The sequence below is a fragment of the Octodon degus genome, unplaced genomic scaffold (genome assembly GCF_000260255.1).
Source record: "Octodon degus isolate 3935 unplaced genomic scaffold, OctDeg1.0 scaffold00085, whole genome shotgun sequence".
In the NCBI taxonomy this organism is placed as follows: Eukaryota; Metazoa; Chordata; class Mammalia; order Rodentia; family Octodontidae; genus Octodon; species Octodon degus.
The window spans coordinates 2,668,122-2,680,857 of record NW_004524661.1 but is presented as its reverse complement, the minus strand read 5'-3'; the positions used below and the strand labels follow the sequence as shown (position 1 = coordinate 2,680,857).

Genomic DNA, 12,736 nt, shown 5'->3' with positions numbered 1-12,736 from the left:
TTTTTTTTTTTTTTTTTTTTTTTCTTTTTTTTTCCTGTGGTACCTGGGATTGAACTTGGGACCGTGCACCTGCCAGGCAGGTGCTTATTCTACTGAGCTGTCTCTCTGGACCTCAGCCACCTTATCTTTGATAAAGAGGCCAATCATATTCACGGGAATAAAGATAACTTCATTAGTAAATTGTGCTGGAAAACCTGGTTTTCCATGTGCCAAAGACTATAACTAAACCTATGTCTGTCATCATGTACTAAACTAAATTTAAAATGGTCAAATATCTAAATATTAAAACAGAAACAATAAATGTACTAGAAGATAAAATCAGTAGAAATCTTGAAGACTGGTAGGCAGAGAGATCATGAACAAAACCCCAACCCCACAGGAAATAATTCAAAGAACCAACACCTAGGATCTCATCCTATTAAAAAAATTTTGTGCAGGGAAAATCACCAACAGATTGAAAAGAAAACTCAGAGTGAGAAAAAATGTTAGCCAACTATCCCTTGAAAAAAGGATTTCTATCTAGAACATAGAAATAACTGAAAAGAATTAAGCCAATCAAATTCAAAGGCCCAGTCAAAAATGGGCATCTGAGATGATACTTCTCAGATGAAGAAATACGAATGGCAAAGAAATACATAAATTTTGCTTCTTTCCCTCATTTCATTTTACTTGTTAGACTTTGTGTTTTAATGTTGACTAGAAATGATCACAGTGCACATTTCTGTGTTATTCCTGATATTGGGGCGGCATTCCATTTTTCATCATTAAGTATGATGACAGCTTTGACCTTTTCATAGATATGCTCTAGCAGATTGAAGAAGTTTTGGCTTCTGCTCAAAATGTGGAAGGAGCTTTATTAGTAACAGATGGTAAATTTTTCAAATATATTTTCCACATTTGCTGAGATGATAATGTTTGTGTTTTTCAGTTTGATATTTAACATTAATTTTCAAGTTTAACCCATCTTTTTGTTTGTTGAAACATTACTTATAACATATTGACTTCTTCATATTTTGTAAGGTTCCATTTGCTAAGAATTCTCTTAAGACTTTTTATACCTGTGTGTGTGAGGGATATTGCACAGGAGGTTTCTTTTGTAATGTCTTTTTTTTTTTTGGTCTACTTATTTTATCAAGGCTTCATAGACTGAACTAAAACTAAGCCTTCCTCTTCCATTTTCCAGAAGAGTCTGAGTAGAATTAGTTTGATTTTTAAATGTTATGTAAAATGTCACGATAAGTGTATACTATTAGGATCTATGATTATTTTTAAGTTAGTGTTTTCTGTAGTAAAGTGTTTAGAAGATTTAAACATGTGATATGATGTATATATCCTTTTTTTACTTCTTTACAAAGGACCGTCCTCCCTCTCATATTTGGAAGAAAATTGATCAATCCAGGGAGTATAAAAATGGCAACCAACTCAGGGAATATCAACTGGAAGGACTCAACTGGCTCTTATTTAATTGGTATAACAGGTATGTGATGTATTTTAATAGAAAAATAAGTATATTATTCTTTATATATATATATATGTGCCTAAATATGTTAAGTAAAATAGAAATTACTGTCCATTACTGTCAGACTGAAGTCTTCATGATTTTAACAGAAGTTACCTTAGAGAAATATGTAAATGACAATTCAGGATATAGACTGCACTTTCTTCCTTTTAATGTTTATTGGTCAAAGGTATGTTGATTAATAATTAAATTTGAAATATGTTTCCTAAGACCGAAAACTTCAACTTACCAATTTATACTACTCTTCTCAGTAATTGATCGGAATTACATGTGTCTGTGATTTCACTTATTTAACTTAGTAAGTTAGCAATTAATAAGAAATAGAATTTTTAAAAGGGAACATGGTAATGAGTTATTGTTTTGCTGTTTATTTCCAAATTGTTTCCAAATTGTTCAAAATGCTTAATGGAACAAATCTTACGTTCTTTAATGATACGAAATATAATTATAGAAGAAGCAAAGAGAGGTACCAAAATTTAAAAAGAGCTATAGTAATGAATACATAGAAGTAATCGTTTCTCTCCATTTTGAATTCTTACGTGATTCTTCTTAGTTGTTACTTTCAGGATGGTAAATCAGATAGTGTGAGAAGGACCTTTAACCCATACCTTTATCCCCTTTCTTTATTATTTTTTCCTAAGAGACTCATCTAAGTAAAATGGTTAATTTTTTAAGCTTTCCTCATCTTTACTGCACTCCATTTTCCTATATTTGCGTTTTAAACTTCTACCCCTTGCTTCAGCTGCTTTATCACTATTCTAACCTTCATGTTTTGTATATAACTGCATCATAGAGAATCCAGAGAAAGTTTCAATTACTTCAACATTCTTGCCTGTCCTGACATTCAGGGCTAATGGATGTCTCCATCTATGTCCATCCTTAGCTATAATTTTATGTATCACAAGTTTGAAAAGCCTTCTTGGGACCAAGATTAATCATGCCACTTCAAATCTCCAGTCTTTTTAGAGCTTCATTTCCATCAGTTATCCTGACTTTAGATCTTCAAGCTTTCACTGAAGACTATGGCCATCTCTTCAGTGTATGAACAAATTTGGGGATTACTTCTCTAGAAAAGATGATAAATCTCTTCTTATTTCTCCTTTTCTTCCAGCTAGTTTAAGATCTCTTGTAACTTCCTAGGAGAACTGTGCAGATAGAGGAACCTAGAGCTACTCTCCATTTCCTCATCTCCAGTTCTCTTTTTAGCCTATTGTAGTCTGAATTTCATTTCTGTTCTTTAAAAGTCTTAATTTGCTAATCCATGAGGTTGTCTTCAGTACAAACTTACTCTCTTCTTCACTGGAAAGAACTTGCCATTTCTCCTTTAAACTTTCCTGATGGGGGCCAGGGCGATGGCTTAGTAGAATAAGTGCTTCCCTGGCAAGCGCAAGGGCCTGAGTTCAATCCCCGGTTCTGCAAAAAAAAAAAAAAAAAAAAAATCAGTACTTAAACTTTCCTGCTGTTCTAAACTCCAACAGCTTCCACATTGGGTCTGTCTCCTATCTCTCCATTACCTCAGCAACTGTAAACTGAGTTTCCTTTTCTCTCCTTTATTTCCCCCTATATTCTTTAATTCTTATGTCATATTACATGTTTGTTTTCTCAACAACCATACTCTACACTTGCCCTCACAACCCTTACCCAGACCTACACTCACTTCTCTCTCCCTGCCCCACCCCACCCCATGTGGGGGATTGAGCCCTGGGCCTTACACATACGAAGAAGGCAAGCACTTTACAACTGAGCTATACCCCAGCCAGTTACATTAGGCATTAAACTTTGGGCCCACATTTCTGTATATCTCTTGCTACCTGAGTATCCAACTTAAAAAAACACAGTAGAACTGCACTTAATCTTATTTTCTGTTTCTTACATATCAAATTCTTTGTCATCCATATTTTTCATCTTGATTAATAACATAATTCAGTTAGTTACCCAAAATGAAATTTGGCAGTCATTTTACATGCCACACATCTAGTTGGTGACCATGCCAATTCATTCTAACTCATTCTTTTCCCTCAGTACATTTGCTCACATTTTCTTCCCTGCAACAATACTGTTCCTAGTTATTATCCCAACTTCTGGTCACATTACTTGACTCTCCATGATAGTACCAAAATAAAACTTACAATGCAAACCTAACTTTATTGGCTTTCTTTTAAGGTTTTCAGTCACTCCCTTTGCACAAAAGAATGATGCCTAACATATCCTATTTATGACCACTGCTTACCTGACTTTTCTTTTCATTACCTTCCTGTTCACTATATTAAATTCCTTTTGTTCCCCCAATTGGTCATAATTTTAATACTTCTAGGAGTTCAATTACTTTGATCTCTGGTAAGATGCTACTCATAACTGATCACTGCAAAACTTCTCTCATCTACTCCATTCAAACTTTGTTGTTGTTTCCTCTGTGGTTCCATAATAAACTTTATTCTGTTGAATCTTCACTGATAAATATATCAGTCATCTATGGAGGTTATTTTAACATTATAGGTAATTTGATTCTACTCTAAAACACAGTTAATCAGAATAAATAAGGGAAGGCCTTTGGGATCTATGTTTTTTCAAGCTTTATGGCTCTTCTAATGCACAGTATGGTTAAAAACCAGTGCTGTATTTGTGCTTCTACAGTAGCACTTTGCATGACTATTTATGTATTTGCATGTCTGCTTCTCTAATAGATACAAGTCCCTGGAAGGCAGAGAACATGTTCTATTTCTTTTGTATTCCATCTTCTCATACTGTCCTGAGATAATAGAAGGTATTTAATAACTGCTTCCTGAATAAATATTTGCCTTGCTCTTGCCTTTTCATTCTTTTAAAAAGTCAAACACTTTGTGGGTAATATCTTTATTTTGAAGCTACAAAATTCTTTAGTTTTCCCTTTGCAGGATTATAATAATATTGTAATCTTGAGTTTACTCTGCACTTCTGTAACTTTTATGTTTTTATTATTTTTATTTGATCTTTGATTTTGTTATATTTCATTTTTAAAAACATATTAAAAAATCTCAATGTACACATGGATGATATATTTGTTTATTTCAGACGAAACTGCATTTTAGCAGATGAAATGGGTCTGGGGAAAACTATTCAGTCAATTACATTCCTCTACGAAATCCTTCTGACTGGTATAAGAGGACCTTTCCTGATTATTGCACCACTTTCTACCATTGCAAACTGGGAGAGAGAATTTCGTACGTGGACTGATATTAATGTTGTGGTTTATCATGGGAGCCTGATTAGCAGACAGATGATACAGCAATATGAGATGTACTTCAGGGATTCACAGGTGTGTTGCTAATGATTTTGCTTAACAGATGAGAATTAAAAAATTAAGCATAGTATACCAATTCTTTTCAATTTCAGGATCTATCTTAATCACATACGTAAGTTTTACCTTTTTTCATCATATTTATCTTATAATAAATTGTAGCTAAAAAAGTAGTGACAAAATTCATTTTAATGCTGTATTGCTCTGTAATGGAGTATGTTGATTTATACAAATATAGTAATTACTAATTAGTAATCTGAACAATAATTTGAAGACAATATGCAATATAACACCCATTGTCAAAAGCCTATCATTTTGTTTAGTGAAATCCTGTATCCAAGCGCAAGGACCTGAGTTCAATCCCCGGTTCCGCCCAAAAAAAAAGAAATCCTGTATCATTTCTATTTTTTTTTTTACTATATTTTTTCTCTTTAAGAAAATACACATCAAATGTATTTCTACAAATCTTCTATTTTCCTCTACTTTTATGTTTAAATCTTCAGTGAATAGTAACATGGGCCTAAATGCCTGTTGAGGTGAGATTATACCTTCTCCTCTTTATTAAATGGGTTTTTTACTTCATTATTTATCTGAGTTTTTTTGAAAATTACCATGTTTGCTCTTTTAGAGTCTGTCATATCAGGGTGTTTTTGGCTTTCTTTTTTAATTAAAATTATTGGGCCAGGTAGATAGCTCAGTAGAATAAGTGCCTGCCTGGCAAGCATAGAGTTCTAAGTTCAGTCCCTGGTACCACAAAAAGTAAAAATAAAATGTATTTATTTTATACAGGGTCTCACTGTGCAGTTCAGGCTCATAGGGATCCTCCCATCTCAGCCTCCCTAGCACTGGGATTACTGGTGTGCGTCACCATGCCTGGTTTCATGCCCCACCCGAGGTTGACCCAACATGCAATACCAGTGCTTGAACTCGGGTCCTCACACTTGACAGGCAGTCATTTAGACTACTGAGCTATCTCCCAAGCCCTGTCACCTCAATTTGATTGCCTTCTTCATTGTCTTATTATTGATAATCATGTATTTGTAGAATTTCAAACTTGTATGTTATTAATGTGAGTTATTGTTTACATAGAGCACAACACAAATCTAAAGACTTTAGGCACCTTTCAACAAATTTAATGTTTTAATATGTATTTCATTTAGGCATAAATATGGTTATCAAAAAGTTGAATTTTTGATGTATAATAATTTGTATCACTTGTGAAATGTTAATTTTTCATAAATATTACAGATTGTAGGATGTTAAAACTGAAGACATAAATTTCAAAAGATAACAAGATAAATAAAAATAACATTTAGAATTGTTTTGCAAATTTATTTTAAGATGTGTTGATTGAATATTTTCTGCTTTTTTCAAGTTATCAAATAGATTAAAATCAACATAATACTGTGTTAAAATTTCACCAGTTATCCTGATGCAGGTTTCAGTAATGTAATCCTAATAACCACTGATATTTATTGAGAATTGTGCTGTTTCATATTTTGTGTCTCTTAATTTTTATAATGGTACTCCTGTAAAATAGATCCTTTTTCCCCATTTCATATGTGAGAATATTGGTGTGCTTTTTAGGTTACTCTAAAACCACAGAGCAAAGCTGAGATTAATACACCCAAGTGAGTGAGACACAGGAACCCAGTCTACGTACATTCCTGATTTTCATGGTCTCATGTATTATATCACCACTTATTCCTTCTCAAGCTACCTGTGCCAATTCCTTGTTATCGTAGCTCATCTTTTCAGTGACCCAGGTGTCAGTGTCTTATGTCTATACTCATTCCCTCAAAGATTTCATTCGTATACACAACTTTATATTACATCTGTATTGCTCATATTCCCAAATCTAAATTATGTGGTAAAGTTCAGATTCATATCTAAATGCCTAGTGAAAAAGTCCACTTAAACATACTTAATAAGCATCTCAAGCTCGCATGTATAAAACCAAAATCATGAATTTCTTCATGTTAGCAAGCAGCAACACTAAAACTAAAATTTTCATTGTCAAATTTTGGACTTTATTTTACTCCATACCTCTACCACTTAGGAAATTCTGTTGATTCTTTCTTGAAAGTACAGTTATGTTTAATATCTTTTCCTCTCATGACCTTGAAAGATGGAATGCTATAATACACTTTTATCTGGTCTCTGTAATCTTGGCTTCTTTAGGCTGTTTTCACCAAAGCAGCCAGAGAACTCTTTCGAAGTATCTTCCCTTGAATCTCTTCACTAGTTTGTTGCTCAGAGTAAAAGACATAGTCTGTATCACAGTTCTCAAATGCCTGTACTACTTGCATCACTACCACCCCTATTCACTGTGTTTCATTTACTCTTTTCTTGATGTTATCTGAATATTACCAAAGATATTCCTACCACAGGACCTTCACTTGGTACTTTTTACCAAGAATGCTTTGTCTTCTACTTACATAGATATCAACTTGGCTTCTTCCCTCGTGTTCAAAATTTGGCTTATGTGTCACTTCTCAGTGACACTCTCCTAACCACGCTGTGTGAAAGTGCAATGGTTGCCTTTGACTCTGTAGTTTTTATTGCTTGCATATGTAAAATTTTCAGTAGAAAGTGGTTTATAGCAAATGTCCTTAGATATATTTTTATGTCATTGTCAGGAATTCAATGTACAATTAATATGTTATACCGCACTCTTGTGTTTAATCATTTCTAGGGACGCATTATTCGAGGAGCTTACCGATTCCAAGCTATCATCACTACTTTTGAAATGATTCTTGGAGGCTGTGGAGAGCTCAATGCAATTGATTGGCGATGTGTGATTATTGATGAAGCACATAGGTTAAAAAATAAAAATTGTAAACTTCTAGAAGGGCTGAAGCTCATGAATCTGGTGAGTAATTTAAGATCATCATTATTATTTAATTTCGTTTTTAGGCTATATAGACAGATTGGTAATGCTAAAAAAACCACTTTTCATGGGGTGGGTCTTTGGGATGGAGCTGCAATTGACCTTGGGACATTTACATTGTGCTACATCCCAGCTTTTTTTATTTTGTGATAGTGCTGCACTACACATTAAATTGCCTAGGGTGTTTCAAAGTTGCATGCTCTTAGGTCAGCTTCTTAGGGTCTTGTAAAATGAACATAATGTATCTTAATTCTTCTTTACTTCCTTGAGGTTCCCATCCCTAACCCTTCTTTTTGCCTCTTGGTATTTTCTTTTTTTTTTTTAATTTTGCTTTTAAGCTGTTTATACTTTGACTTTCTCATATAAGGAGAATCCACGTGATATTCAAGCTATATCCATTTTCCTACAAATAACTCAAATTTATCCTTTTCCATGGCAGAATAGTCTCCACTGTATATCAATACCATATTTTTATCTATTCATATGTTGATGGACATATAGGCCACTTCCCAGATTTAACTATTACGAATACTGCTACAATAATGATGGGCATGCATATATCACTGTAATATGATATCTTTAACTCTTTTAGCACATAAAAAGAAATAGCCAGATCAAATTCAATTTTTATCTTTAGTTTTTTGAGGAATCTCCATGCTAATTTCCATAGGGGTTGTGTTAGCTTATATTCCTACCAGAAATTTATAAGGGTTTCTTTTTTTCCTTGTATGTTTGCTTCTTTCAAGTGAAAATGTTATGTAACTTTTGGAGTTGTACTAAAAATCACATCAATAGTGTATCAGCACTTGAAAAATTAATTGCAACTGTATTTAGTAAAAAGTAAAATGTTTCTTGGTACTTTTTATCTATCTGTGGTAACCCAGTTCAACTCCTTATTGCAATAGAGTTAAATGAATATCTTTATTATATATTTATTTTTATATACACATATATTAAGCCTTAGAAGTTAAGTGATAATTTAACATAATATTTATGATTATAACTTACACTATTCAAAATACACTGTTTTGTTACTATTATGTTTTGGGGGGGCTTAAATGAATTTAGGGCAGGGTATGTCTTCCAAATGTTGGAACGACAGGCATACACCACCATACCCAGTTTAACTTCTACTTCAGAAGTGTATTTTTGTCAGCCCTTTACATTCTTGTGTTGTAATCCCAATGACTTCATAATCTGTTCTATAAAAATTTAAATAATGACAATCCAGCTTGAAAAGAATGAACACTTTGATATGAAAATTATTGTGCCAACAGTTGAGAGCATAAAACACTAATGATTGTTTTTCTGTGTAATCCCAGCCCTTGGGAGGCTATAAACAGGAGAATCACCTCGAGTCCGATCTAATAGTAAGACCCTGCACACCCTGTAGACCTTTCCCTAAAATATAGAAAAAAAAAAAAAAGCTCATTTCTTTGAGAAGACCAAAAATATGTTTAAGAACATGTAATAAGTAATTAAGAATAGCACACACATTTGGATGTTACAGACTGGTAATGAATTAGGTTTCTTCTAAGTGATCAGAAAAGTACAGTGCTGAATGTTTTAGGGTAAAGATGACTTAGGCTTGCTTCTTCAGAACTATGGTCAGAGAAACTATCAGTTTTCTAAAACTGGAACTTTGGTAACCTGAATCAGCTTTTATACACTTCTAGAGCTGTGGCATATGAAGTCAATTGTTCTTGCTATCTACAGGAACACAAGGTGCTTTTGACTGGCACCCCTCTCCAAAATACAGTTGAAGAGCTGTTCAGTCTTCTGCACTTTCTTGAGCCCTTAAGGTTTCCTTCTGAGTCAACATTTATGCAAGAATTTGGAGATTTAAAAACAGAGGAACAGGTATGCTACTGCTGTTTGTAAACGAGTATATTGGATCTCCTTTTATATTTCTGTATAGAGAATTATTGTGTACTGTTTTATATATGTTTGCATGTTTTATCTAGGTGCAGAAACTTCAGGCTATCCTGAAACCAATGATGTTGAGAAGATTAAAGGAAGATGTAGAAAAAAAATTGGCACCTAAGGAAGAAACTATCATTGAAGTAGAACTTACTAACATCCAAAAGAAATACTACAGGGCTATTTTGGAGAAGAATTTTTCATTTTTATCCAAAGGCGCAGGACAAACTAATGTACCTAACTTGGTCAACACTATGATGGAGCTCAGGAAATGCTGTAATCATCCATATCTTATCAAAGGTAGCTAAAATGAGTTCCAACAAAAAAACCATTGTAGCTGTAGTGGCTGTTAGAGCTCTGCTTTCTATTATTGTGAAGAATTACAACTATTTTATAAGCAGTTGCAATGCACACTGCTTTAAGATAGTGTCTAGTATTAGCAGATCAAGAATCTTGTTCAGTCTATGTTTCCTTGGAATTCTCATTCAGTTTAACCCTCCTCGTGGACAGGATATTAAAACCTATTTTTGAGCTTCTACATGTACATTTTTTTTTTCTGATTTCTATCCAGTCTACTATTTCAAGTTTTGTTCACCAATAATGATAATTATTAAGATCTTGTCAAACTTTTACCTTGGTTTGCTATGCACAATGTTTGAGACATTTCATTTACTCCTGGTAAATGAAGTAAATAAATATACCTCATTTATTTACTTTATCCAAGTCAATTAATGGCTAGAAAAGCTAAGGAAACAAACAGAGAACCTCTTTAATTCTGGTCTCGATTCTTTGGAGGAAGTGTGTGTCAAAAACATATAACATTTACCTTTTAGTGTTTTCAACTTTCCTTGTTGAGTGTTAGAAAGTTGTACTGAGTCATACCTAGATTAGTTATGGTCAACTATTGGTGATGACTACTGTTATGATTGATATTTAAATACTAAATGTTTGATTTAAAAAATACAAACATAGGGCTGACCAGATAGCTCAGCGGGCTAAAGCGCCTGCTAAGGCAGAGTGCAGCAGCCCAGGTTCATTGCCGCCCCCAGGGTGTGCTGAGACAGCAATTGAGACTGGGTGTGGTGGCAAGTGCCTGTAATCCCAGTGCTTGGGAGGCTGAAAACAGGAGAATCACTCCAAGTCCGATCTACATAGTGAGACCTTGTATACCCTGTAGACCCTATCCTAAATTTGAAAAAGAAACAAAACATATGCTTACCTGTCATATAAAAGCCTTTTATTTTTTCCCTAGTTGCATTCATTGTATGTTGGGCATGTACAAATTTATAGAAGATATTATCTGTATCCTCAATAGAGTTTATATTCCTGGTAGAATTTAACCACAAACATAAATGATTCTAATCAAAGAAAGTGTGCTTGGCATCAGAAAGTTATGTTACAGAAGCACAGAGGAGCATTAATTCTAACTTAAAGCAATTGAGAATTCCTTACATTTATATAAATTACTGTTTCCTCATGTTTTTTGGTAGGTGCTGAGGAGAAAATACTCGGAGAATTTAGAGATACGTATAATCCTGCTGCTTCTGATTTTCATCTTCAAGCAATGATCCAGTCTGCTGGAAAATTGGTCCTTATTGATAAATTGCTTCCCAAAATGAAAGCAGGGGGCCACAAAGTGCTCATCTTCTCTCAGATGGTTCGCTGCCTTGACATCTTAGAAGACTATCTCATACATAAAAGGTAAGACAGAGTATGCTTCATTCCATTCCGTTATGAAATATGCTAAGTGTTGTTGGTGACAGCTTGGGCAAATATTCTTTTAATCCAGGAATAGTTTTATTCTAAATTTGCTGGATTTGTTAATCTTATGTAATGATTCTTTACATGCACTGATATTTAAGATGATCATCTTCAAAATTGAGAAAAGTGTTTCACAAATTATTTCATATCTGTTTCTGTTGTTATAATTTGTTGTTGTTGTTTTTTTTAAAGTCAACAGAAAATGAAAATACACTATTTAAAGTTTCTAATACTAGGAGAAGATATCATACAATGTCTTAAATAAATTGTAAGTCAAAGATACAGTATAAATCTTAGAATAAAAGTTAAGATTAAGCAATATTCAAAAAATTAAATGATTCAAAACAATTGAACTAAGAAAAAGTTTTCATGACAGCAAAGAAGTACTAAGAGTAAAACATAAGGTAAATACTGGAATGGCAAGTAAATGACCAGCACTTCTATCTGTTGTTATAATTTGAACCTTTGTGCTGTTTGATTTGTTTGTTTTTTTTAAAGCTAAAGAAAATTTGGGCAATCTGATTTGTTTAATGCAGAGTTATTGTTTTGTTTTTTGGATTCAGGATAGTAAGATAATCTTAAATAATTTAACATACCTAGGTAAGTTGAATATTTATGGGCTGTTTTATCACAGCAGCAGAGACTTAATTTGATAATAACATTTTACTCTAATGGGGAATCAAAGTAAAATAAAAAGGAATAAGAAATTTCACCTGAATAGTTTGACCTAGTTTTGCTATTACTGGAGATAATGGTAGAGGTAGTGTTAAAACACTAGGAAATCATATGAAGTGTCTTGAACCAGAGGAAATGTGGCAAATACTACAAACTCCAAAGATTTTGACCCCCTTTTGCCCATTCTTTTCCTGATACAGAATATATTAACAATTGTTATGCTCTAATTATTTTGTTGTAAAACTTAGGGTTTTTTTTTATTTTTTAATTGTTTTTTACATTTATTGTGTGTGTGTGTGTGTGTGTGTGTGTGTGTGTGTGTGTCCAGCTCAGCCCACCAGGGGGCAGGGCTGGCTGGCATGTGGTGCTGGAGGATCAAACCGCGGTCCCTGTGCTTTAGCTAAGCTTGTTCCAAGTAGGTGCTTTAGACCACTGAGCCATCTCTCCAGCCCCTAGGGGTATTTTTTATAGAAAAAATATTTTCATATTTTATTAATATTGACTTATATTACATTAAAATAAAAAAGATTTTGACCCATATAGATAAGTAAAGTTCTATCAATAGAGAAAATATGCTACATTTTTATTCATCTTCTTATTTATTTTTTAGGAGAGTAACAATGGTTAGTACATTGTGTATTGTTACTGCCAAAGTAGTTTCTCATATTACAAGATATAGGCAAGAAATAATAAA

General features: G+C 33.4%; 1 protein-coding gene across 12 annotated transcripts in view; it reads left to right on the top strand.

The window, feature by feature from the left end:
- Chd9 (chromodomain helicase DNA binding protein 9) overlaps positions 1–12,736 on the top strand; it is a 225,957-nt gene that overhangs the window by 145,199 nt on the left and 68,022 nt on the right. For all 12 annotated transcript variants that reach the window (XM_023721770.1, XM_023721774.1, XM_023721772.1 and 9 more), the window contains 6 exons: positions 1,356–1,477; positions 4,571–4,814; positions 7,492–7,668; positions 9,403–9,546; positions 9,651–9,906; positions 11,097–11,307. In XM_023721770.1, coding sequence (XP_023577538.1) covers positions 1,356–1,477; positions 4,571–4,814; positions 7,492–7,668; positions 9,403–9,546; positions 9,651–9,906; positions 11,097–11,307 — 1,154 coding nt within the window. The remainder of the gene's footprint in view (positions 1–1,355; positions 1,478–4,570; positions 4,815–7,491; positions 7,669–9,402; positions 9,547–9,650; positions 9,907–11,096; positions 11,308–12,736) is intronic.